Source organism: Budorcas taxicolor, chromosome 1, assembly GCF_023091745.1.
Source record: "Budorcas taxicolor isolate Tak-1 chromosome 1, Takin1.1, whole genome shotgun sequence".
Classification (NCBI taxonomy): Eukaryota; Metazoa; Chordata; class Mammalia; order Artiodactyla; family Bovidae; genus Budorcas; species Budorcas taxicolor.
Window position 1 is genome coordinate 60325608 of NC_068910.1, and position 23062 is coordinate 60348669.

At 42.7% G+C, this 23062-nt stretch overlaps 1 protein-coding gene across 3 annotated transcripts in view; it reads left to right on the forward strand.

Moving 5' to 3' along the window:
• URGCP (upregulator of cell proliferation) overlaps positions 1-17597 on the forward strand; it is a 33332-nt gene extending 15735 nt beyond the window's left edge. For all 3 annotated transcript variants that reach the window (XM_052659145.1, XM_052659216.1, XM_052659290.1), the window contains exons 2-5: positions 3274-3344; positions 10986-11036; positions 11269-11307; positions 14397-17597. In XM_052659145.1, the coding sequence (XP_052515105.1) occupies positions 3274-3344; positions 10986-11036; positions 11269-11307; positions 14397-16990 (2755 nt within the window). In that variant the 3' untranslated portion in view covers positions 16991-17597. The remainder of the gene's footprint in view (positions 1-3273; positions 3345-10985; positions 11037-11268; positions 11308-14396) is intronic.
• Positions 17598-23062: the final 5465 nt, after the last annotated feature.

A 23062-nucleotide genomic window follows, 5' to 3' on the forward strand; every position in this document is an offset into this window, starting at 1 on the left:
CAATCCCTCCCAGCATCAGAGTTTTTCCCAATGAGTCAACTCTTCGCATGAGGTGGCCGAAGTACTGGAGCTTCAGCTTTAGCATCATTCCCTCCAAAGAACACCCAGGGCTGATCTCCTTCAGAATGGACTCGTTGGATCTCCTTGCAGTCCAAGGGACTCTCAAGAGTCTTCTCCAACACCACAGTTCAAAAGCATCAATTCTTCAGCGCTCAGCCTTCTTCACAGTCCAACTCTCACATCCATACATGACTACTGGAAAAACCATAGCCTTGACTAGACGGACCTTAGTTGGCAAAGTAATGTCTCTGCTTTTGAATATACTATCTAGGTTGGTCATAACTTTTCTTCCAAGGAGTAAGTGTCTTTTAATTTCATGGTTGCAGCCACCATCTGCAGTGATTTTGGAGCCCCCAAAAATAAAGTTTGCAACTGTTTCCACTGTTTCCCCATCTATTTTCCATGAAGTGATGGGACCAGATGCCATGATCTTCGTTTTCTGAAGGTTGAGCTTTAGGCCAACTTTTTCACTTTCCACTTTCACTTTCATCAAGAGGCTTTTTAGTTCCTCTTCACTTTCTGCCATAAGGGTGGTGTCATCTGCATAGCTGAGATTATTGATATTTCTCCTGGCAATCTTGATTCCAGCTTGTGTTTCTTCCAGTCCAGCGTTTCTCATGATGTACTCTACATATAAGTTAAATAAGCAGGGTGACAATATACAGCCTTGATGTACTCCTTTCCCTATTTGGAACCAGTCTGTTGTTCCATGTTCAGTTCTAACTGTTGCTTCCTGACCTGCATACAGATTTCTCAAGAGGCAGGTAAGGTGGTCTGGTATTCCCATCTCAGAATTTTCCACAGTATATTGTGATCCACACAGTCAAAGGCTTTGGCATAGTCAATAAAGCAGAAATAGATGTTTTCTGGAACTCTCTTGCTCTTTCCATGATCCAGCGGATGTTGGCAATTTGATCTCTGGTTCCTCTGCCTTTTCTAAAACCAGCTTGAACATCAGGGAGTTCACGGTTCACATTTTGCTGAAGCCTGGCTTGGAGAATTTTGAGCATTACTTTACTAGCATGTGAGATGAGTGCAGTTGTGCGGTAGTTTGAGCATTCTTTGGCATTGCCTTTCTTTGGGATTGGAATGAAAACTGACCTTTTCCAGTCCTGCGGCCACTGCTGAGTTTTCCACATTTGCTGGCATATTGAGTGCAGCACTTTCACAGCATCATCGTTCAGGATTGAAACAGCTCAACTGGAATTCCATCACCTCCACTAGCTTTGTTCATAGTGATGCTTTCTAAGGCCCACTTGACTTCACATTCCAGGATGTCTGGCTCTAGATGAGTGATCACACCATCATGATTATCTGGGTCATGAAGATCTTTTTTGTACAATTCTTCTGTGTATTCTTGCCCCCTTTTCTTAATATCTTCTGCTTCTGTTAGGCCCATACTATTTCTGTCCTTTATTGAGCCCATCTTTGCATGAAATGTTCCCTTGATATCTCTAATTTTCTTGAAGAGATCTCTAGTCTTTCCCATTCTGTTCTTTTCCTCTCTTTCTTTGCATTGATCGCTGAAGAAGGCTTTCTTATCTCTTCTTGCTATTCTTTGGAACTCTGCATTCAGTTGCTTATGTCTTTCCTTTTCTCCTTTGCTTTTCACCTCTCTTCTTTTCACAGCTATATATAAGCCCTCCCCAGACAGCCATTTTGCTTTTTTGCATTTCTTTTCCATGTGGATGGTCTTGATCCCTGTCTCCTGTGCAATGTCACAAACCTCATTCCATAGTTCATCAGGCACTCTATCTATCAGATCTAGGCCCTTCAATCTATTTCTCACTTCTACTGTATAATCATAAGGGATTCGATTTAGGTCATACCTGTATGGTCTAGTGGTTTTCCCTACTTTCTTCAATTTAAGTCTAAATTTGGTAATAAAGAGTTCATGATCTGAGCCACAGTCAGCTCCTGGTCTTGTTTTTGTTGACTGTATAGAACTTCTCCATCTTTGGCTGCAAAGAATATAATCAAGCAGGAGACCCCCATTCAATTCCTGGTTCAGGAAGATCCACTGGAGAAGGGAATGGCTACCCACTCCAGTATTCTGACCTAGAGAATTCCATGGACTGTCTAATACATGTGGTCAGAAAAAGTCGGACACGACTCAGAGACTTTCACTTTCACTTTCAGTCTTCAGAAATGAAATGCTCAGGCTCATCTTGTTCTTTTGCTGCTACAGCTCTGGACTCTGTAATTTCTCCAGGGAGACCTAATACCTTTTAGTGTGGTGTGATATTGAAGGGTACTTGGTATGCTCACTGATACCGTAGTGTCTTTGCTTCGGGCCTTTTCAATGGACAGAGCTAGGAAACGTATGCACATGTACACAGATACACGAACATGCATGTAGAAATCATGAGTGCATACCTGTACCTCCAATCCCAGGGTACCTCTGTGAATTCTTTTTCTAACTTCCTCCTTTCCTTATTTGTGTGCCCTTTCTTCAACAATGGAATCCTGACTTCTGGCAAATGAACACATTTAATCATTCCCATAATATTACCTTAAATGATTTATTCTTAAATAGATTATACTTATCAAGGCTACTTAAATTAATTCAGGATCATCCCTCCCTGCCCACACTATTAACTTTTGATGAACACCCTTCTGGATCTCCCTGTATACACCTTTAGATAGAAAGACAGTTTTATTAAATAGTAACCACACTCTACATACTCTTCTCTAACCTGGCTTTTCCCCAACCAATGAAAATATCATTAACATCATTCCATATCATACAGCATCTTTTTTTTCCACAAAATGAGATCCACAGAATATTTTTTAATGATTATACAATAAGACTGTACCATAATTCCTGTTATTGGACTTTGATTTAAAAGATGTCCAATTTTTCACATAGTAGTATAAAACAATGAAAATCTATCTTTTATCCACTTGGCATCAGCATATTTGTAACTAAATTTTAATTGTTTCAGTAGGATAGAAGTGGAATTACTGGTCAAAGGGTATATATTTTTTTATGCTTTTCTGGATGGCTCTTTGCTCTGTTCCACAGTTTTTGAGTGCTGATTTTTTTAGACACGTGTGGGCCTGGCTTCAAGATTCTAGTTTTGAGGATCTGAAGTGTTACCAGGATTTGTAGTTTTTAAAGGCTTCTTAAGAGATTTTGATGTGCATCCAATTTGATAGGTGAAAGTGGTATTTCATTAATTTAATAATAATTTTCTTCTGAAATTGTTTCAGACACTCAGATTTGGGAGAAGTAGCATCAGGAATAAAAGCTTCTGAGAGACGAACAGCTGTGGCCATTGCAGGTAAAGTTGGGTTTGGGCCCACCTTGGAGCAAATCCATTTCTTCTGTCCCACTGGGATTCTGGATTCCAGCACCATACTGGGCACGATCATGGACCTCAAAAATAAATAAGCATAACGTTTTTTATTTTTCCTTTTACAAGAAGATCCATTTAAGGGTCTTTTAAGTTTCCCTCATATATTCAAAATAGGGTTCGCTTTTGAAAAGGTATTTACCACAGTTTTACCAGGAACACTGGTAAATCACTCCAATTTGAGCACATTGTTATTCCCACATCCTGAGCTGTGTTGAGGGTGACTGTCTAGTTTCTAAACCGGGCACACATGAGAATGAACAGTGTGTTTTGTTGGGACAAGAGGAATAGATTGCGACTGTCCTAGTAGACTGGAGCTTATAATCTTTCTGAATATGGTCCATATTAGCTGGTTTTCATTTCTCTGGGAATTTGGGGTATGGGGTGGGGCTGTAGCTGCCCCTCATGACTTCAACCAAAGTCTAGACATCTTAACTTCTTTTAATAACTTCATTTTGGATCTGAAAGTAAAGTGAAAGTGTTAGTCGCTCAGTCATGTCTGATTTTTTGCTACCCCATGGACTGTAGCCTGCCAGGCTCCTCTGTCCATGGAATTCTCCAGGCAAGAATATTGGAGTGGGTAGCCATTCCCTTTTCCAGGAGATTTCCCCAACCCAGGGAAGCCCCCATTTTGGACCTATCTTTTATTAATTTGGTGCTTCTCAAAATGAATGTGTCCTATTGGATATTAATAATGTTATGCAAAAATCACCCTACAAAAATATGCAAATAAGTTTGGGTTAATCAAATTATATTTTATCCATTCAAACAAATATTTGTTGACTATTTACCATGTGTTGGCTTTGTTGTAGGGATTGTGAATATAAGAAACAATAGTGAATGCAATAACCAAAAATCCTAGTCTTTTTGGAACTTAAGTTCTAGAAGGTAGGCACTGTGGGAATTCATGGTCAGTTGGTCAAGGCTAAGCAAAGTTGAGATCAAGCAATAATTGCTCAGAGCCCTTCAGTTTCTCAAGACCTTGAATTGTACTATTCAATACATTAGCCACTAGGCACACATTTAAAATTAAATAAAATTAAAAATTCAGTTCCTCATTCACACTAGCCATATGTCAAGTGCTCAGTAGCCATACAGCTAGTGACTGCATGTTTAACAGGGTAGATGTAGAACAAGGCAGTCTACTGGCAGGCAGTGCTGTAGAAAATCAGGAAGGAAAATTTCAGGGTGGACTGGGGAAAAGCAGTGGCCTTGCTGGCTTATTGTGAGCTAGGTTGCCCTATTTAGTTTTTTACAACAGCCTCATAAGATAGTCATTATCAGTTCTTTGTTTCATTTGAGGAAACTGAGGCTCAGGGATGTTCTGACCCTTCTCCAAAATTCTACCTTCCCACTGAATAAGGCTTTTGTAATTATTAAAAAAAATTTCTTCCTGAGGAATATGAATTCCTCTTAAGCATATTTTTAAGACCTAAAGCAAGTGTTTTAACCTATAAGATTTTAAAAAAGTTATATTGAAGTATAATATAAATATGGAAAAGTGCCCATATTGTAAGTGCATAGCTTGATAAAGTTTCACAAAGACTGACCTATGTTAGCCAGCATCCAGGAGAAGAAGCTAAACAAAAACATTACCTAAGAAGTCCACCTTCTAATCACTTCCTACGCTGCCTTTGCCAGACATAACCACTCTTTAGACTTCTAAAAGCTTAGATTAGTTTTGCCTGATTTGTACTTCATATAATTATCCTATAGAATATATTTGGTTTTGCTTTATCTCAAGTCTGAGGACTCTAATTACTTCATAACTTTTTCTTTAAAAAAAAAAAAATCATCTAAATCATTGAAGAGAATTCTGGAAGATGGCACAGCAAGATGCGCCAGGAATTTCTCTCCTCACCTGGACAGCAGTTGCACTGGCAGAATCTGTCTGATGTAATTACTCTGGAACTCTGCAGTCTGATGGAGGCTCCCAACTTCCAGGGGGAGAATTAGAGGGTAAACTACAGTTAATTGTGGTCCGTTTCAGCTCTTAATACAGTAGCAGCTACCCATCTCCACCCACAGCCAAGTGGCAGGCAACTGTGTACATGGTCTTGGAGTAACTTGACACAGCATGTGGGATCCAGGGTGAGCAAAAAAACCCCATCCTCTAAATATCCAGTATCAGTATCTGTGCTCTAATTGTGGATTGCTGTTTCTGATCACAGAACTGAAGGCAAAGAGGGGGGCAGCAATTGTCAGAACTCCAAACATTGTTGCAAGCCCCTCCCCCTCCAGCTGAAGGGCCTTAGAGAGGGAATCAAAAGATCAACACCTTCCTATCTATCATTATTTGCTTATTTCTATTTTGTAAGCCGCACATTAAAGAGTAGAACATTCAAAAACAACTGCATATATATGAAAAATTAGAAAATAACTGTGCATTCCCAGGAAAATGCTCAAAAAAAGATCAGAGAAGACTTAAAGTTTACATCTTAAGCTGAATCTCAGCACAGCAATAGCCAACAGGAATCAAAAACAAACAATAAAAAAATAACAGTAGCAAACCCTGAGTAAGGGAAAATAATCTGATTTCCATAGTTAGCACATTATTAGATTCAAAGGTGTTCAACAAAAACATCACAAAGCATAGAAAGAAACAGGAATATGTGGTCCATTCAAAAGGAAAAATATATCAACAAAATCTGTCCCTCAAAAGACTTTGTGGCAGATATATTAGATAGACTTTAAAACAACAATCCTAAAGATGCTAGAAGGACTAAAGGAGGATATGGAGAAAGTCAAGAGAATGGTGAGTGAACAAAAGGTGAATATCAATAAAGAAATAGAAAACCCAAAAATAAGCCAAAACAAATTCTAGAGCTGAAGAGTACAACAACTGAAATGAAAAATTCACTAGCAGGATTCAAAGGCAGACTTGGCAGGAGGAAGAATGAATTAGTGAACTTGAAGATCAGACTGTGGAAATTATCAAAGCTGAGGAACAGAAAGAGGAAATATTGAAGAAAAGCAGACAGAGCCTGTTGGACACCATCAAAAGGACCAAGATACTCATTGTAGGAGACCCAGAAGGAGAAGAGAAAGAAGCAGAGAAAATATTTGAAGAAATATGGCTGAAACTTCCTGACTCTAAAGAAAGATGTGTATGTAATCATCCAAAAGGCTCAATGAATTCCAAGTAAAATTAATTTGGAGAGACCTACACCAAGACACATAATACAAAGAAAAAGAAGAAATCTTGAAAGCAGCAAGTGATAAGTCACTACAAGTGATTTTCAAAGAGATTATCTGCAGATTTCTCATTAGAAACTTGGGAGGCCAGAAGATATAGTCAAAGTGTTTAAAAAACTGTCAACCAGGATTCATATATCCAGCAAAACTGTGCTTCAGAAATGAGAGAGAAATCAAGACATTCCCAGATGAACAAAAGCTGAGGGAGTTTGTGACCACTAGTTATCCCTAGAAGAAGTGCTTAAGGGAGTGCTGCAAAGAGAAAGGACATTAGACAGTAACCTTATGCTGTATGAGAAATAAAGATCTCAGTAAGGTAGATACATGGGCAATTATATAGCTAATATTACTGTAACAGTTGTTTGTAACTGCACTTTTTGTTTCCTATGTGATGTAAGAGACCAGTATATTTAAATTAAAAATTAATGTAATAGCTAGCATTACTGTAACATTGATTTGTAATTCCAAATCTTGTTCTGTGTGCGACTGAACTGAACTGAATTTAGGAGACTAATACATTTGAAGAGGTATTAGTTTATGTTTAGGGGCACACATTATATAAAGATGTAATTTTGTGATATCAAAAAACAAAAGGGGTTTTTGGCTTTACAGCATGTAAACAATTTTAGAGTATATGTTGTTGACATTAAACTAGTGTAAATTCAAGTTAGAATGTTATAAATTTAGGAGACTAAATGTAATCTCCATGGCAACCACAAAGGAAATTGTTATAGAATATACACAAAAGGGAATCAAGAAGGAATTTAAACATTTCACTACCAAAAAATAAATAGACACAAAAGAAGAAAGGAATGCAGGAAATGAGGGACAAAAATACATAGCACCATGACAGAAATAAGTGCCTCCTTATCAGTAATTACTTTAAATGTAAGTGGATTAAACTCTCCCATCAAAAAACAGAGATTGGCAGAATTGATAAAAACACATGACTGAATTATATGCTGTTTATAAGAGACTCACTTTTGAGATCCAAAGACAACTTGTAAAAGTAAAAAGATGGAGAAAGATATTATGTGCAAATAATTATCAAAAGAGAACTGCAGTGGCTATAATAATTTCAGATGAAATAGGCTTTAAGTAAAAAACAACTACAAGAGACAGAGAAGGACATTACATGTTAACAAACATTTCAATACAGCAAGAAGATACAATAATTATAAGCATTTATATAATGTCAGACCATCAAAATATAAAAAGCGAACCTGAGAGAACTGAAGGAGAAAATAGACAAGTTCTACAGTAATAGTTGTGGATTCCAATACTCCACTCAAAATAATGGATAGAACAACCAGACAGAAGATAAGTGAGGAAATAGAGGCCTTCAACAACACAATAAACCTACTAGATCTAAGAGACATATGCAAAACATCCCCCTCCCCCGGCCAGCAACAACAGCAGCATACACGTTCTTCTCAACTGGACATAGGATATTTTCCTGGGTAGACCATATATAGGGCCACAAAGTAAGTGTCAGTGGTTTCTAAAAGATGGATATCATACAAAATATCTTCTTTGACTGTAGTGAGATAAAGTTAGAAATCAATAACAATCTGGAGAATTCACAAAATTTTGGAGACCTAACAATGTCCTTTCAAACAACCAATGGCTCAAAGACAAAATCTCAAAGAAATTTAAAAAATAGTTAAGACATGAATGAAAATATAAACACATCATATTAACACTTATGGACTGCACCCAAAGTGGTACTAAGGGGAAATTTATAAATGCTCATGATAAAAACAAGAAACATCCCATATAAACAGACTAACTTTACAACTTTTAAGTTGTAACAGGAAAAGAAAAACAAGCTAAACGCAAAGCTCACACAAAGAAAGAAAGAATAAAAGATTAGAGCAGAGATCAATGAAATAGAGAATAGAAAACTAATAGATTCCAGTTCAAGATGGTGGAGTAGAAGGATGTGTGTGTATCTCCTCCCGTGAGAGCACCAAAATTGCAACTAGTTGTTGAACAACCATCAACAGGAGGATGCTGGAAACCACCAAAAAAAGATAGTGCACATCCAAAGACAAACAAGAAGCTGCAGTGAGACAGTAAGAGGGGCACGAAGAGAAAGAGAAAGGACCTGGGAAAATATTTGAAGAGATAATAGCTGAAAATGTCCCAAACATGGGAAAGGAAATAATCAGCCAAGTCCAGGAAGGACAGAGTCCTAGGAAGTAAAAACCCAAGGAGGAACACACCAGGACACAGACTAATCAAACTGACAAAAATTAAATACAAGACAAAATATTAAAAGCAACAAGGGAAAAACAGCAAATAACATACAGGGAACTCCCATCAGGCCATCAGCTGATTTCTAAACAGAAACTCTATGAGCCAGAAGAGAATGGCATGATTTATTTAAACTGATGAAAGGGAAGAACCTACAACCAAGAATACTTACTCTACCCAGCAAGACTCTCCTTCAGATTTGATGGAGAAATCAAAAGCTTTCTAGACAAGCAAAAATTAAGAGAATTCAGCACCACCAAACCAGCTTTACAACAAATGCTAAAGGCACTTCTCTAGGCAGGAAACACAAGAGTAGGAAAAGACCTACAGAAAATAAACCCAAAACAATTAAGAAAACAGTAATAGGATTATACATATCTATCAGTTCAGTTCAGTTCAGTCACTCAGTCGTGTCCGACTCTTTGCAACCCCAGGAACTGTAGCATTCCAGGCCTCCCTGTCCATCACCAACTCCCAGAGTCTACCCAAACCCATGTCCATTGAGTCAGTGATGCCATACAACCATCTCATTGTCATCCCATTCTCCTCCTGCCCTCAATTTTTCCCAGCATCAGGGTCTTTTCAAATGAGTCAGCTCTTTGCATCATGTGGCCAAAGTATTGGAGTTTCAGCTTCAATGTCAGTCCTACCAATGAACACCCAGAACTGATCTCTTTTAGGATGGACTGGTTGGATCTCCTTGTGGTCCAAGGAACTCTCAAGAGTCCCTGGTGGTCCAGTGGTTAGGACTTTGCACTTTGACTTCCCAGGGCCTGGGTTCACTCCATGATCCAGAAACTAAGATCCTATAAGCTGTGTGGCATGCCCCCCACCCCAAAATAGTAAATTTTATGTTACGTGTATTTTAACACAATTTTTAAAAATGGAAAAATACTGAAGGAAAAAAGTGTTTTATGGTGAACAATTCTATGACATTTAGTACATTCATAAACTTATGAAATCACCATTTCTTATTTATTGATTTCCAAAACATTTCCATCACTTGAAAGTAAAACTCTACCCCTTGAGCAGTTTCTCCCATCTCTCCTCCCAGTTTCCAGGCTGGACCACCAATCTATATTAAGTCTTTGTTTATATTTATGTTAAGTATTTTCCTATAAATGAAGTCATACAATATATGCCCCCTTTTTTTTTTTCACCTAGCATATTGTTTTGGAGTGCCTCCATATTGTTCCTTTTTAGAATTGAATTATATGCTATTGTATGGATAGACCACATTTTGTTTATCTATTTATCTGTCAGTGGACATTTTGCTCTTTGGTTCCACCTTTTGGCTATTGTGAATAATCATGCTATGAACATGCATGTACATGTACTTGTTTGAGTCCCTGTTTTAAGTTCTTCTAGGTATATACCTCAGAGTGGAATTACTGAGTCAAATGGCAATTCTGTGTTTAACTGTTTGAGGAACAGCCAAATTGTTTTCCCAACAGCTGCACCACTTAAATTCCTATCAGAAATGTACAAGGGTTCCGATTTCCCCTGATCCTGTCAGTGCTTGCTGCTTTCCATCCTTTTTTAAAATCACCATCCTGACAGATGTGCAGTGCTATCTCACTGTGGTTTTGATTTGATTTCACTAGTGACTGATGATGTTGAGCATCATTTTATGTGCTTGTGACCATTTGTATATTTTTTTGGAGAAATGTCTATTCAAGTTCTTTGAGTATTCCGCTTTTCAATTAAGTTTTTTTTTTTGTCTTTTTTGTTGTGAAGTTGTGCTTGTTTACATATTTCAGATACTAGATCCAATCACATATGGTTTGCACATATTTTCTACATTCATAGGTTGTCTTTCACTTTCTTGAGAATGTTCTTTGATGCATACAGAATTTTACTTTGATGAAGTCCAGTTTATGTATTTCTTGTGGCCTGTGCTTTTGGACTAGTAATCCTAGAGCAAATCATTATCTTGTGTGTGTGGTTATTACTACTTTGGGTCATATTTGGGGTTCTAAGCAACTGAAATTTACATAGGAAAAACTGAAACCAATAATAGTACTCAAAATAAACATTGTACCTTCACTTGAATTTTCTGGTAGAAAGGTCCTAACTTGATGATGAAACTAAATGTGTATATATGTTTTTTTCTTCCAGATTTGGAATGGAGAGAAATGGAAGGAGATGACTGCGAGTTTCATTATGGAGGTAGAAATTACAGGATTTGGCAACAGATTGGATTAGGGAAAGAGATAAGGAAGTGATAGGTAAAGATAGGCAAAGTGAAAAAAATAACTGGGATTTTAGATTTTGAACAATTGGGAGAAGTTACTACCTTAGTAAGAAAGAATGGGGGTTCTGAGTTTAGCCTAAATTAATTTGTGTCAATTCAAGCCCCCTGATTTGATTGATATTTCATTTTCCTTTGCTTCTTTTTTAGAGGGTCCGAATGAAGCTCAGGATAGTGACTTTCCAATAGGTATGTTTCATCTCTCTGCTCTGTCTGTGTTATTGATGGAAAACATCTGGGCTGGTATTTTCAACCTCTGACTGCATCAGAAGCACTGCTAGTGCATTAATCCTTTATGTGCCATTAATAATACTGCCAGGAAAATAACCCCTAGGGAGCTGTTACCATAAAGAGTAACATAATGAATTTACATATTTGGATGTAGAGCTCCAGTTCCCAAAGTGATTCTAAAGCTTATCCAAGTTTGGGAGTCATTCATCTGGTGCAGTGGTTTCATTTATAGATCTGCCAAGGGTCATGGACTGGGCATGGGTGTACACATTAATAGGTTTGTTTGCTCTGGCTTTCCCTGTCACATTTAGCTACCATGCTACTTAAAAAAGTTATTCTATGTCTGGATAAGAAAAACAATGTCCCTCGTTTCATTCAGGCAACAATCAGAAAACTAAGTTACTTATATGATGAATTTCTACTAAGGTGAGTCTCCCCATGTGGTTCTTTTGTTTCTGCAACAACTTTGCCAGCTCTTGACTCTCTGGGATGGTAGCATGGCCAGTTAGCCCCTGTGGAAGGCTGAGCTTCTGAAGAGAGACATTAGGCAGCAAGTGGATCCCTACAGGGGAATGAGTGCTTTGAGTCCTGCTCTTCACCCAGGCATGGTCCTGATCCCATCATATAACTTACTGGGAACAAGAAGAAGGCTGATCACCTGCACTTCCTCCTGTGGTTTCTGTCAGCACCTAAGGTAGCATCATAGGCGTAGCTTCCTCTTTTAAGAAAAGAATGGAGAGAATCCTAGAGCTCAGCAGGATTTGTGTTTGTTTTGTTAAAATATTTAACACTTAAAGTTTTCTAATTACATGCAGTGCTATCAAAGTGCTGCACTCGATATGTCAGCAAATTTGGAAAACCCAGCAATGGCCATAGGACTGGAAAAGGTAAATCCTCATCCCAGTCCCCAAGAAGGCAATACTAAAGAATGTTCAAGCCACTGGACAATTGCACTCATGTCCCCTGCTAGTAAGGTTATGTCCCAAGTCTTACATGCTAGACTTCAGCATTACATGAACAGAGAACTTCTAGATGTCCAGGCTGGGTTTAGAAAAGGCAGGAACCAGAGATCAAATTGCCAACATTCACTGGATCATAGAGAAAGCAAGGGAATTTCCAGAAAAACATCTACCTCTGTTTCACTGACTATGCTAAAGCCTTTAACTGTGTGGATCATAACAAACTGTGGAAAACTCTTAAAGAGATGGGAATACCAGACCATCTTACCTGTCTCCTGAGAAACCGGTATGTGTCAAGAAGCAACAGTTAGAACCAGACATGGAACAACTGACTGGTTCAGGATTGAGAAAAGAGTAAAACAAGGCTGTTTATTGTCACCGTGTTTATTTAACTTATACACAGGGCATATCATGTGAAATGCTGGGCTGGATGAATTACAAGCTGGAACCAAGATTGCTGGGAGAAACATGAACAACCTCAGATATGCAGATGATACCACTGGCAGAAAGTGAAGAACTCAAGAGCCTCTTAATGAGGGTGAAGGAGGAGAGTGAAAAATTTGGCTTAAAACTCAGTGTTAAAAGAACTAAGATCATGGCATCTGGCCCCATCACTTCATGGCAAATAGAAGGGGAAAAGGTGGAAGCAATGACAGATTTCCTCTTCTTGGGCTCTAAAATCACCGTGGATGGTGACTGCAGCCATAAAATTAGAAGACGACTGCTTCTTGGCAGGAAAGCTATGACAAACCTAGACAGTGTGTTAAAAAGCAAAAACATCACTTTGCCAATAAACGTCCGTATAGTCAAGGCTGTGGTCTTTCCGGTAGTCATGAATGGTTGTGAGAGCTGGACCATAAAGAAGGCAGAACACTGAAGAATTGATGCTTTTGAACTGTGGTGCTAGAGAAGACTCTTGAGAGTCCCCTGAACTCTCAAGCAAAGAGATCAAACCAGTCAGTCTTATAGGAAATCAACCACAAATACCCATTGGAAGGACTGATGTTGAAGTTGAAGCTCCAGTACTTTGGCCACCTGATACAAACAGCCAACTCATTGGAAAAGACCCTGATTTTGGGAAAGATTGAGGGCAGGAGGAGAAGAGGGTGACAGCGGATAAGATGGTTGTTTGACATCATTGATGCAATGGACATGAACTTGGGCAAACTCCAGGAGATGGTGAGGGACATAGATGCCTGGTGTGCTGCAGTCCATTCATGAAGAGTTGGACACAACTTGGAGACTAAATAAATTATATGAAGTAAATTATATGCAATGAAAATTGGTAAGATGCTGTGGCCAAGAACAGGGATGGTGGAGGAAACCTTTGCAGGTGGCATTACTGTTCTGAGCATCTAGTGCTTGTAAGAACTCATACTCTATTGGATGTTATGGCTGAAAATCTGAACAAATAAGTACAGACTTATGATCTCTACCAAGTATTTTAATACAGTAAAAATTTAGAACCATACTATTGGCTTCAGGTTTGGAGAAATGTTATTTAAAAGTGATTGCTATTACTCTGTACCAAGAGTAACTCCCTGTTTCCTTTACAAAATTTCCAACTTGTTTGTAGACAGAAAAGAATATCAACCAGAAAATCACAGTGAGTCAGTTATTGTGTCCACTGTGGAAAATTCCTGGTAACAGTGTGAGGGAATCCACTGCTGGGCCAGAAGCACAGGAGTATGTTGAAGGGAGGGGGGTGTGGCCAGAGAATGAGGCCCGTGTTCCACATCTAAAGTGCATAGCTGCTCACTCTAGCCAATTAAATTTGGGCTTGGCATTGCTAAATCTTGGAGGCTTCAAGAGAAACAAGATATTTTTTACATAAAATCTCCCAATTCTTAAATGTAGCCACTGGATGTCCCTTTCTTTTTCATCTCTAATGTCACATGTATCTGGCTGCTCTTGGATCTGGGGTGGGTGATGTTACCTTTGTCTTGTTCTCAGGTGGCCTAGGGGTGCCTGCATTTTGCTCTGAAGGAGGCCATCTCCTACCTGCTGAGTTGGGCTCTCCCTCCCCACCTCTAACCTGGGTCCCCTGACATGCTGAGTAATCAATTATATCTTCATTTCTCTCCACAGAGGAGAGGAGCAGACTACAAGAAATGCTGTTCCTTTTGGGACTAGAGACATACCACACACAGAAACTCAGCCTCCAGGACGCCTTACAGATCAGCAGTGACAGCATGAAGAACTGGGCTCCTCAGACTCCCAAAGACTTGCCCTGGAATTTCCTGAGGAAGCTGCAGGCCCTCAATGCTGAAGCCAGGAATACCACCATGGTCCTGGACCTTCCCCGGGACACCAGGCCTGTGGAGAAGGAGAGCCAAGTGGAAGAGGGGATCATCTACTGGGACATGGCTGAGGACATCTCAGCAGACATCTATTCCTTCTCCGAGCTGCCAACACCCGACACACCTGTGAATCCCTTGGACCTTCTCTGTGCCCTTCTGCTTTCCTCTGATAGTTTCCTGCAACAGGAAATTGTGTCAAAAATGTCTCTCTGCCAGTTTGCACTCCCTCTCATTTTGCCTGACCCAGAAAACCACTACCACACATTTCTGCTGTGGGCCATGAGGGGGACTGTGCGGACATGGGGGTCACAGCCCCCAAGGGTGGTGGGAAGCTTCAGAGAAGACAGCATCGTCCTGTCCCGAGCACCTGCCTTCGCCTTTGTGCGCATGGAGGTCAGCAGCAACTCCAAATCCCAGCTTCTCAACGACGTGCTCAGCCCCGGCCACAGGCAGCAGGACTGTTTCTGGCATCGGGATCTGAACTTGGGCACCAACCCTCGGGAGATAGCAGATGGGCTGGTAGAAATTTCCTGGTTTCTTCCCAGTGGCAGGGAGGACTTGGATATTTTCTCAGAGCCCATGGCCTTCCTAAACTTGAGAGGTGACATTGGGTCTCACTGGCTGCAGTTCAAGCTCTTGACAGAAATCTCCTCGGCCATATTCATCTTGACTGACAACATCAGTAAGAAGGAATACAAATTACTGTCTTCCATGAAGGGGTCAACCACAAAATACTACTTCATCCTGAGTCCCTACCGTGGGAAACGAAACACAAACCTGAGATTTCTGAACAGGTTAATTCCTGTGCTGAAGATGGACCACTCTCACGTCCTCGTGAAGGTCAGCAGCACAGACAGTGTGGGCTTTGTGCGTAGGGTCCGTGCCATTGTCACTCATGTGGCCCAGTCCCCCTGCAGGAGGGTATCCGTGGAGGACATGGCGAATGCGGCCCGCAAGCTGGGGCTGAAGGTCGATGAGGACTGCGAGGAGTGTCAGCGGGCAAAGGACCGGATGGAGCAGATCACCAGGAAAATCAAGGACTTGGAAACCTACTGCAGGGATGAGCTGAGGCTACAGGGGGAACCTTGGAGAAAGGTGGCCCAGGTAGAGAAGGAGCTCTGCCAGATCCAGTGGGCCAGTGACCCTCCGGAGAAGTACAGGGCTGAGCTGAGGCATCGGTTACTGGAACTTCGAATGCAGCAGAATGACCATGACCCTTCCTGGGGGGTCCAGGAGTTCATCTTGGGCATCAGCAGCCCCTCCCTGGGGGAGAAGCAGTATTTCCTGAAGTGGATGGAGTGGGGACTGGCCCGGGTTGCCCAGCCAAGGCCAAGACCATCTCCAGAGATGATTTTTACCCTGAGACCAAAGCACTGTGGGGCCATGGACTTCAGTGAGCCGTTCTGGCCTGAGCCCCTGGGAGTGGAGCATTTCCTGCGGGAGATGGGACAGTTTTACGAGGCCGAAAGCTGCCTTGTGGAGGCAGGGAAGCTGCCAGCAGGGCAGAGGCGGTTTGCCCACTTCCCAGGCTTGGCCTTGGAGCTGCTGCTGAAGGGGCTTCCCCTGGAGCTGATCGATGGGAACACCCTGAGCCCTGCCTTGCGCTGGGTCACAGGGCTCCTGAAGGAGCTACATGTCCGCCTGGAGAGGAGGTCACGCCTGGTAGTCCTTTCAGCACTTGGCATGCCAGGCACCGGCAAGTCCACCCTTCTCAATACCATGTTTGGGCTGCGGTTTGTCACAGGAAGGGGCCGTGGTCCTCGAGGGGCCTTCATGCAGCTCATTAAGGTGGCCGAGAGCTTTAGCCAGGACCTGGGCTGTGATCACATCCTGGTAATAGACTCTGGGGGCTTGATAGCTGGAGTCCGGACCGAGGCAGGGGAGAGGTTTGAGCGGGAGGCTTCCCTGGCCACTTTGATTATGGGGCTGAGCAATGTCACTGTGGTCAGTTTAGCTGAAACAAGGAACATTCCACCAGCTATTCTGCATGCATTTCTAAGGCTGGAAAAAACAGGGCACATGCCCAACTATCAGTTTGTATACCAGAACCTTCATGATGTGTCTGCCCTTGGCTCCAAGCCAAGAGAGCGGAGGCAGCTCCTGGACCAGCCCAGTGATGTGGGCAGAGCCACAGTGCAAGTGGAGAAACAGGGTGATGGGATCCAGACGCTGGCTGACCTGGCCTTTTGGGACCCTGAGAAGCAGCACATTTGGCACATCCCTGGCCTGTGGCATGGAGTGCCTCCCATGGCTGCTGTGAACTTGGCGTACAGTGAAGCCATTTTTGAACTGAAGAGATGCCTGCTAGAAAACATCAGGAATGGCCTGTCCAACCAAAATAAAAACATTCAGCAGCTCATTGAGCTGGTAAGACGGCTGTGAGTCATCAAAAGAATAAATCAGCTGCCAGAGGCCTCCTCTGGGCAACCTGTTCTGATGGGCGTGTCCACGTAGGGCTGTGCCCAGCTTCTGAGAGGAGAGAAAAGTGAAAATGGGGCTGGGTCTGGAGTTGCCTACACAGTGTTAGGAAAGGAAGTTACCGCACAGACCAGCTCAGAGATGCTTTCAGGAGTATAACAACCTGGGGCAGGAGCTATTGACACAAGCAGTAAAGTGTTCTTTGTGAACTTTGCAGCCCCTGGTGATTTGCCTTTTGTACAGCTACTACTCTCTGTCATTAGCCTCTGAAGCAGAGAGTAGCTCCTGACAACTGCAGCCCAGGCAGACAGTAATCAGGACAGGGCTGGGAAGGTGCCCTGAGGAAGCAGGTAGGCCTTCCCACTAGCAAACTTCAGCATCAGCATGGGTGACCCGGTTCTGCCCACTGAGGGAGTGCCCACTGTGTGCACACAATGTATGGACTGCTCGTGCCTCAGGAGGGCTCCTGCTGGTTCTGTTGCACCCACAGCACTTTGTTTACACCTCTGCCACAACACTCAACATGTACAGTGTCTTACCTGTGCATATGTTTGCCTCTCGCCTAGACCTGTGAGCTCCTTGAGAGTACATGACCCACATTTGTACCCCCAGAGCCTGACACACTGTAGCACTTAATAAATGTGTGTTGAATGAATGAAATTAGTGAATGCACAAATGGTAAGTAATGGGCAGGTTCCTCTCTATGCCTTTTCTTTTTATTCAAAGAGGATCACAGTGTCGTCTTAGGGGGTTGCTTACTAGAACATCTGAAATAGTGGACACCTGGGAGAGCATCTTTAAAAATGCCATCATGTCCCCTTTCTTTAAGCAGAGATCCAGTCTTCAGGCTATTAATAGAAAACTGAACTAAATATCTTCACACGAACTCTGTGATGGTGATGATCGCTCCATCATTACCCATTTTAGGAAAGGAGGCCTGGAGCAGTTCAGCAGCTCATCCAGCCTGCAAACCTGCATTGGTGGTGAGGAGCTGATGAGGAAGTGGGTACCTTCTGCCCTGCACCTCTGCTGGTGACCACTTATTGTCCCCAAACTTCCACAGCTTCCAGGCTGAACCTGAGCCTGGCCCCTGGGCGTCCCCAGTTTCATGCCTCCAGGGCCAGACCGCTGACATCATCCATGGCCCACTTGACACCATGAGCCAGAACATGGAGTTTCCCCTCTGGTGAGTCTCCAGCTGAAATCTGTCTGTGCTGGAACAGCTTGAATCAATTTTTAAAGGAACTGGTAGATTTTCAACCGTTGTAAGAAATTTCAAGTGCTTGAATTTGGGACCCAGGAATGTCCTGGGTGAAATTCCGATAAGTGCTAGAGAGGCAACTGGGTAGTTTTCATGACTCTAAGAGGGAAAAAGGAAGGACAGGTTTTGGTATTTCCAGGTAAACCAACATCTTACTATTTGTGTATATAATGATCCAGGAAGAAATGAATTTTTAGTGCCTGAGCGCTAGAAACTCTTTTGAGTTTCAGAAGTGATATGTGAAAGTCATATCATATGACTCTTTGTGACCCACCTACTGTAGAGTTCATGTAATTCTGCAGGCCAGAATACTGGAGTGGGTAGCCTATTCCTTCTCCAGGGGATCCTGCCAACCCAGGGATTGAACTCTGGTCTCCCATATTGCAGGTGGGTTCTTTACCATCTTAGCCACAAGAGAAGCCCTCAGAAGTGATAAGGTTTTCCTAAATTTGTTAGCAAAAGACTAGGTTCCCCGAGTTCCAGCACTTCTTCCAACCTCTGTTTCACATATCCAGAGCCAGGCTCCCAGAGCACGGGGACCACATTCTGAACATCAGGGGCAGTAGGCGGAACATCCTGGGGCTCTGGAACAGGGGCTGAGGAGCCTTCCATTAAAGAAAGGGTTCTAGTCTGGCGGGCTCCCTTTCCAAGTGTGGTAGGAGTTCAAGGAACAGACAGAAGTTCCTGGTCCCCACCTGGAGGCCTCATTTTCTTGAAATTGCAAAGTACAGAGGGGAGGAGGCCCTAGGGCCCAAGCAAGAGATTTCCAGAACTAGTGACACAGCTAGGGTTGGGGTCTGAGGCTCAGACAGGTGACCCTGGCCCTGGAGCTCAGAACACTAAACATCAGCCTACTGTAGCCATTCATGGGTGCATCACAGTCAGAAGGCCTCCCCCCATCAGACCTGAAGACATCTTTAGGGTCTGAGAGGTCATGGAACTTGCTGTGGGGCTACTGGGCAGTAACGTCTTTGGAGTCCAGCTTCGTGATGTGAGAGCCTCTCAGAGGAATGGGTGGGTGGACAGCTCACAGGGTATCAGGTACTTTGGTGAGAGCATAAACCATGTCAATGATCTTGGAGTAAATGGGCCTAGGAATCTTAAGACTGGGCACAGAGCGCTTGCCCCATTCCCTGGAGACAGAAAGTAGGATGTGGAAGTCAAGGCCTGGTTTTGAACTTGGCCTTACATCCTGCTAATTACATGGCCCTTAAACAGAGTCATTCAACATCTCTAAGCCTTATCTGTCACTACTAGCACCTCCTCTGTGGTGAGTGCACAAAAGCTGGTTTTGGAGGAGCCAGTCTGTGTGTACAAACAAGTAAGGCACCTGAAGATGTGTCTATACCAGTCTGCATACCCATGAGACTCATGCAAAGGAAGCTGCCTGCCTTCTCCATCAAGTTCATTTTAACAGGCCAAAAAGGATTTATCTTATCTTTATCTACAAACCTATCCTGAGTTCCTAAAATTTCAGCAAAATAACATCAGAATGCAGCCTTACAAGCACCAGTAAGTCAGAGCCGCAGAAGAGAGCTCCCAGGTGGTCTTGCTCCGGCTTCCGTGACTCTCCAGCCCGCATCCGCAGCACCCACATTCTGGGCTCCATGGCTGCATCTACGCTGTCTGCCTGGGGCCTCCGTCCACATGTCCTTGGTCCTGGCTGGGCCTTCAGGATGGCTTTGATGGCAGCCCCACCTCCACTCTACCACCTAAGGGGGTCATGGTCCTTATCTAAGCCCCTTTTACTTGTCTCCTTCTCTGCCCTCTCCATCAGAAGAAAGGATATCAAGCCCGTTTTTTTGTGTCCATGTCTAGCACAGTAGCTAAGAACCAGGGAGTGACACCTCAATGCGTTTCATACATGAGGCCCACTTCTATCCATCTACTTTAAGGGGTCCTGAAGTAGGACCCTTTTAGCTTAGGCTACCAGTGTAGCAAAGGGTGTTTCTAATTGGTTCCACCATCAGGAGACTGGACTTCCTCAGCATGCCAATGCTGGTCAGTAATGATAGTTTTGGATGTAACCCCTCTTCTTGTGCCTCCAACAGAAGAAGAGTTGATGGGTAGGAGTAGAGGCTCATGGGGAAACATGGGATTAGGGCCCCTTTAGCTTCCTATGCAAGAGAGAAGACAATTCAAGACTCTGCTTTAATTTTGTTTCAGTGGTTGGTTGCCGTAGTTCACAGAAGAGAGGTTGTGAGAACCTCTGGGATTCTCTTAGTGAATGGGTTGGTTATTAGCAGAAAATGACTTACCAAGAGTGACACAAAAACCATAGGGTTACAAAATTTAAAGTATCAGCAGTTCTGAATTATAACAAGTCCATTTTGTGAGGAGAACCAACATGAGTGGAGCTGTCTCCATGACCCCACAGCCAACAGGATTGTAGACGTCTCTGCATGAGACACCTCTCCCAGAGGCTGCACTCCTGTGAGTTCTAGGAAACAAACACTGTTCTAGGCTGTGCTGTGCTATGCAGTCTCCTCACACAGTGCCACCCCTCAGCCTAGCCACTGCTCTATCGTTTGATACAAGTCAGCCTTTGGGTTACACTGGACCCACTGAACGGGCCATCTTCAAAAATGTCCAGACCACACAGCAGCCCCCTCCTGTTTCTAGTCTCCTCAGAATAAGAACTGTGATGGTCTCACAAGACTGGTGGTAGGAAAGGGTTGTAAGGATCATCTAATATCCCCCTCCTGCAAAGGGGTCTCTACAGATCAGGTTCTGAGGATCTTTCACATAAACCTGGAGTTGAGGATGCTGTTTCTCAGCCTTGGCTGTAAAGGATTATCTAATCCCATTATCTAAGGAGTGTTGCAGGAGGACAGGTGCCACCCCTCTGCTCAGTACTGTCCTTGTGGTATGGGGTCCAATGGACTCTAATATGCAGTCAGGGTGGAGAATCGCTGCTCTGAGAGTAAACAGGGGAATCTGGATCCTCCTGGCTACCATGAGGAGAGCAAAGGAGCTCACCGGTGAGAATAAACAGCTGGACACCCTTGTCTCTCCAGGTTCTGGTCTGGATTCCCAGCAAGGGAGTCCCCCAGGGCCAGTCCTGAGCACTCTGTGCCCAACCATAGACACCTGGGCCATTCATCCATTCTCTATGGTTCTGAACACTCAGCCCCACTCAGTGATGCAGTGGAACCCCGGAATGAGCACATGCTTTGGAACAAGAAGGCTGCTTCCCTTTGCTAGTTCTGTAACCTCAGGGGAGTCTCTGAGCTTCCACCTTCTGATCTGCAAAACCAGGACAATACTGCCTCCTTTCTAGGATTGATGGGAGAAGCAAAGTACATAAAAACACCATTAGTGTTTTGTTAAATGGAAATTACAGAAAAGTAAATATCCTACTAAATTTTTTCTCTTGGTGATCTAAAACAATGTAAGTTCATGCTAATGTATTAAAATGTACTTTTACGTTGTTTAAATCATGCGAACACATTCATGTGATCCCCCCTCCCCCACCACCCCCTTTCAAGGAACCAGCTGAATCCCTTTTTGCAACAAGGCATAGTATAAAATAAAGATAATAAACAAAAGGTAGCAAATGATCTGGATCAGTTTGAAATTCCTTGGGTCAAGGTGGTGTTCCAGTGAATTCTCATGAACCCTCAATGGCTGGTTCATTTCTCTAAGAGGATATAGATATCAGGGACTTTATTATTTAAACAACAACAACTACAAAAAAAATTTATTAGCTGTTCACTCCATCAGGCATTTTACAATGTGAGTTTCTCAACAACCATCATTGTCCTCATTTTATAGATAAGAGGAACTGAGACTCAGGAAGGTCAAGTCACTTGCCCAAATTGACAAGCCAGGAAGTTGTAGTTCTACCTGCTCTCTATCTACCAGATCCCACGTTCCTCACCACTTTGGAGATTTAAAAATGCTTCTCTTGTGGCTCAGCTGGTAAATAATCCACCTGCAATGCGGGAGACCCAGGTTCGATCCCTGGGTTGGGAAGGTCCCCTGGAGAAGGGAAAGTCTACCCACTCCAGTATTATGGCCTGGAGAATTCCATGCTGCAGTTCATGGGGTCACAAAGAGTCAGACACAACTGAGCAACTTCCACTTTTCAAAAATTTACCAAAATATAAATTACCCAAACTTTATGGAAACTTAAAAAAAAAGTCCTTCAGTTAAAGTTGAAAGTTCTTATATTTGAAAAAATATTGTGATTGAAGAACATCTCAGTCCTATTCTGTCCCCTTATTCAATATGCAGAACAGCTGGAGGCCACAGTTAAAAATTTTAGAAATAAAATGTTCCTAGTAAATTGGGCATGAAAGACGCTGTCCCTTTTTGGAGAAGCCAGTGCCCAATGGTTAGAGGAAATGTGATCATGGAAAATGTACTGCACTGTAGCCAAGAGTCCCCTCCAAACCTCCCCTTGTCATCGGAGGCAGCTCACCATTTGCCTATGCCTCTGTTTCCCTTCCACACACATGATAATCTAGTCCTCCCTCCCATGGGAAACCACAGCAGTTTTAAGCAGCATAAGGGTGAATGATTTACGTCAAAATGGTCAAATGGTGGCAACTTCACGATTCACGCTCACAGTACCAATAATAGCTCTATGCTACTGCTACTGCTAAGTCACTTCAGTCGTGTTCGACTCTGTGCGACCCCATAGGCGGCAGCCCACCAGGCTCCCCCATCCCTGAGATTCTCCAAGCAAGAACATTGGAGTGGGCTGCCATTTCCTTCTCCAGTGTATCCAAGTGAAAAGTGAAAGTGAAGTTGCTCAGTCGAGTCCGACTCTT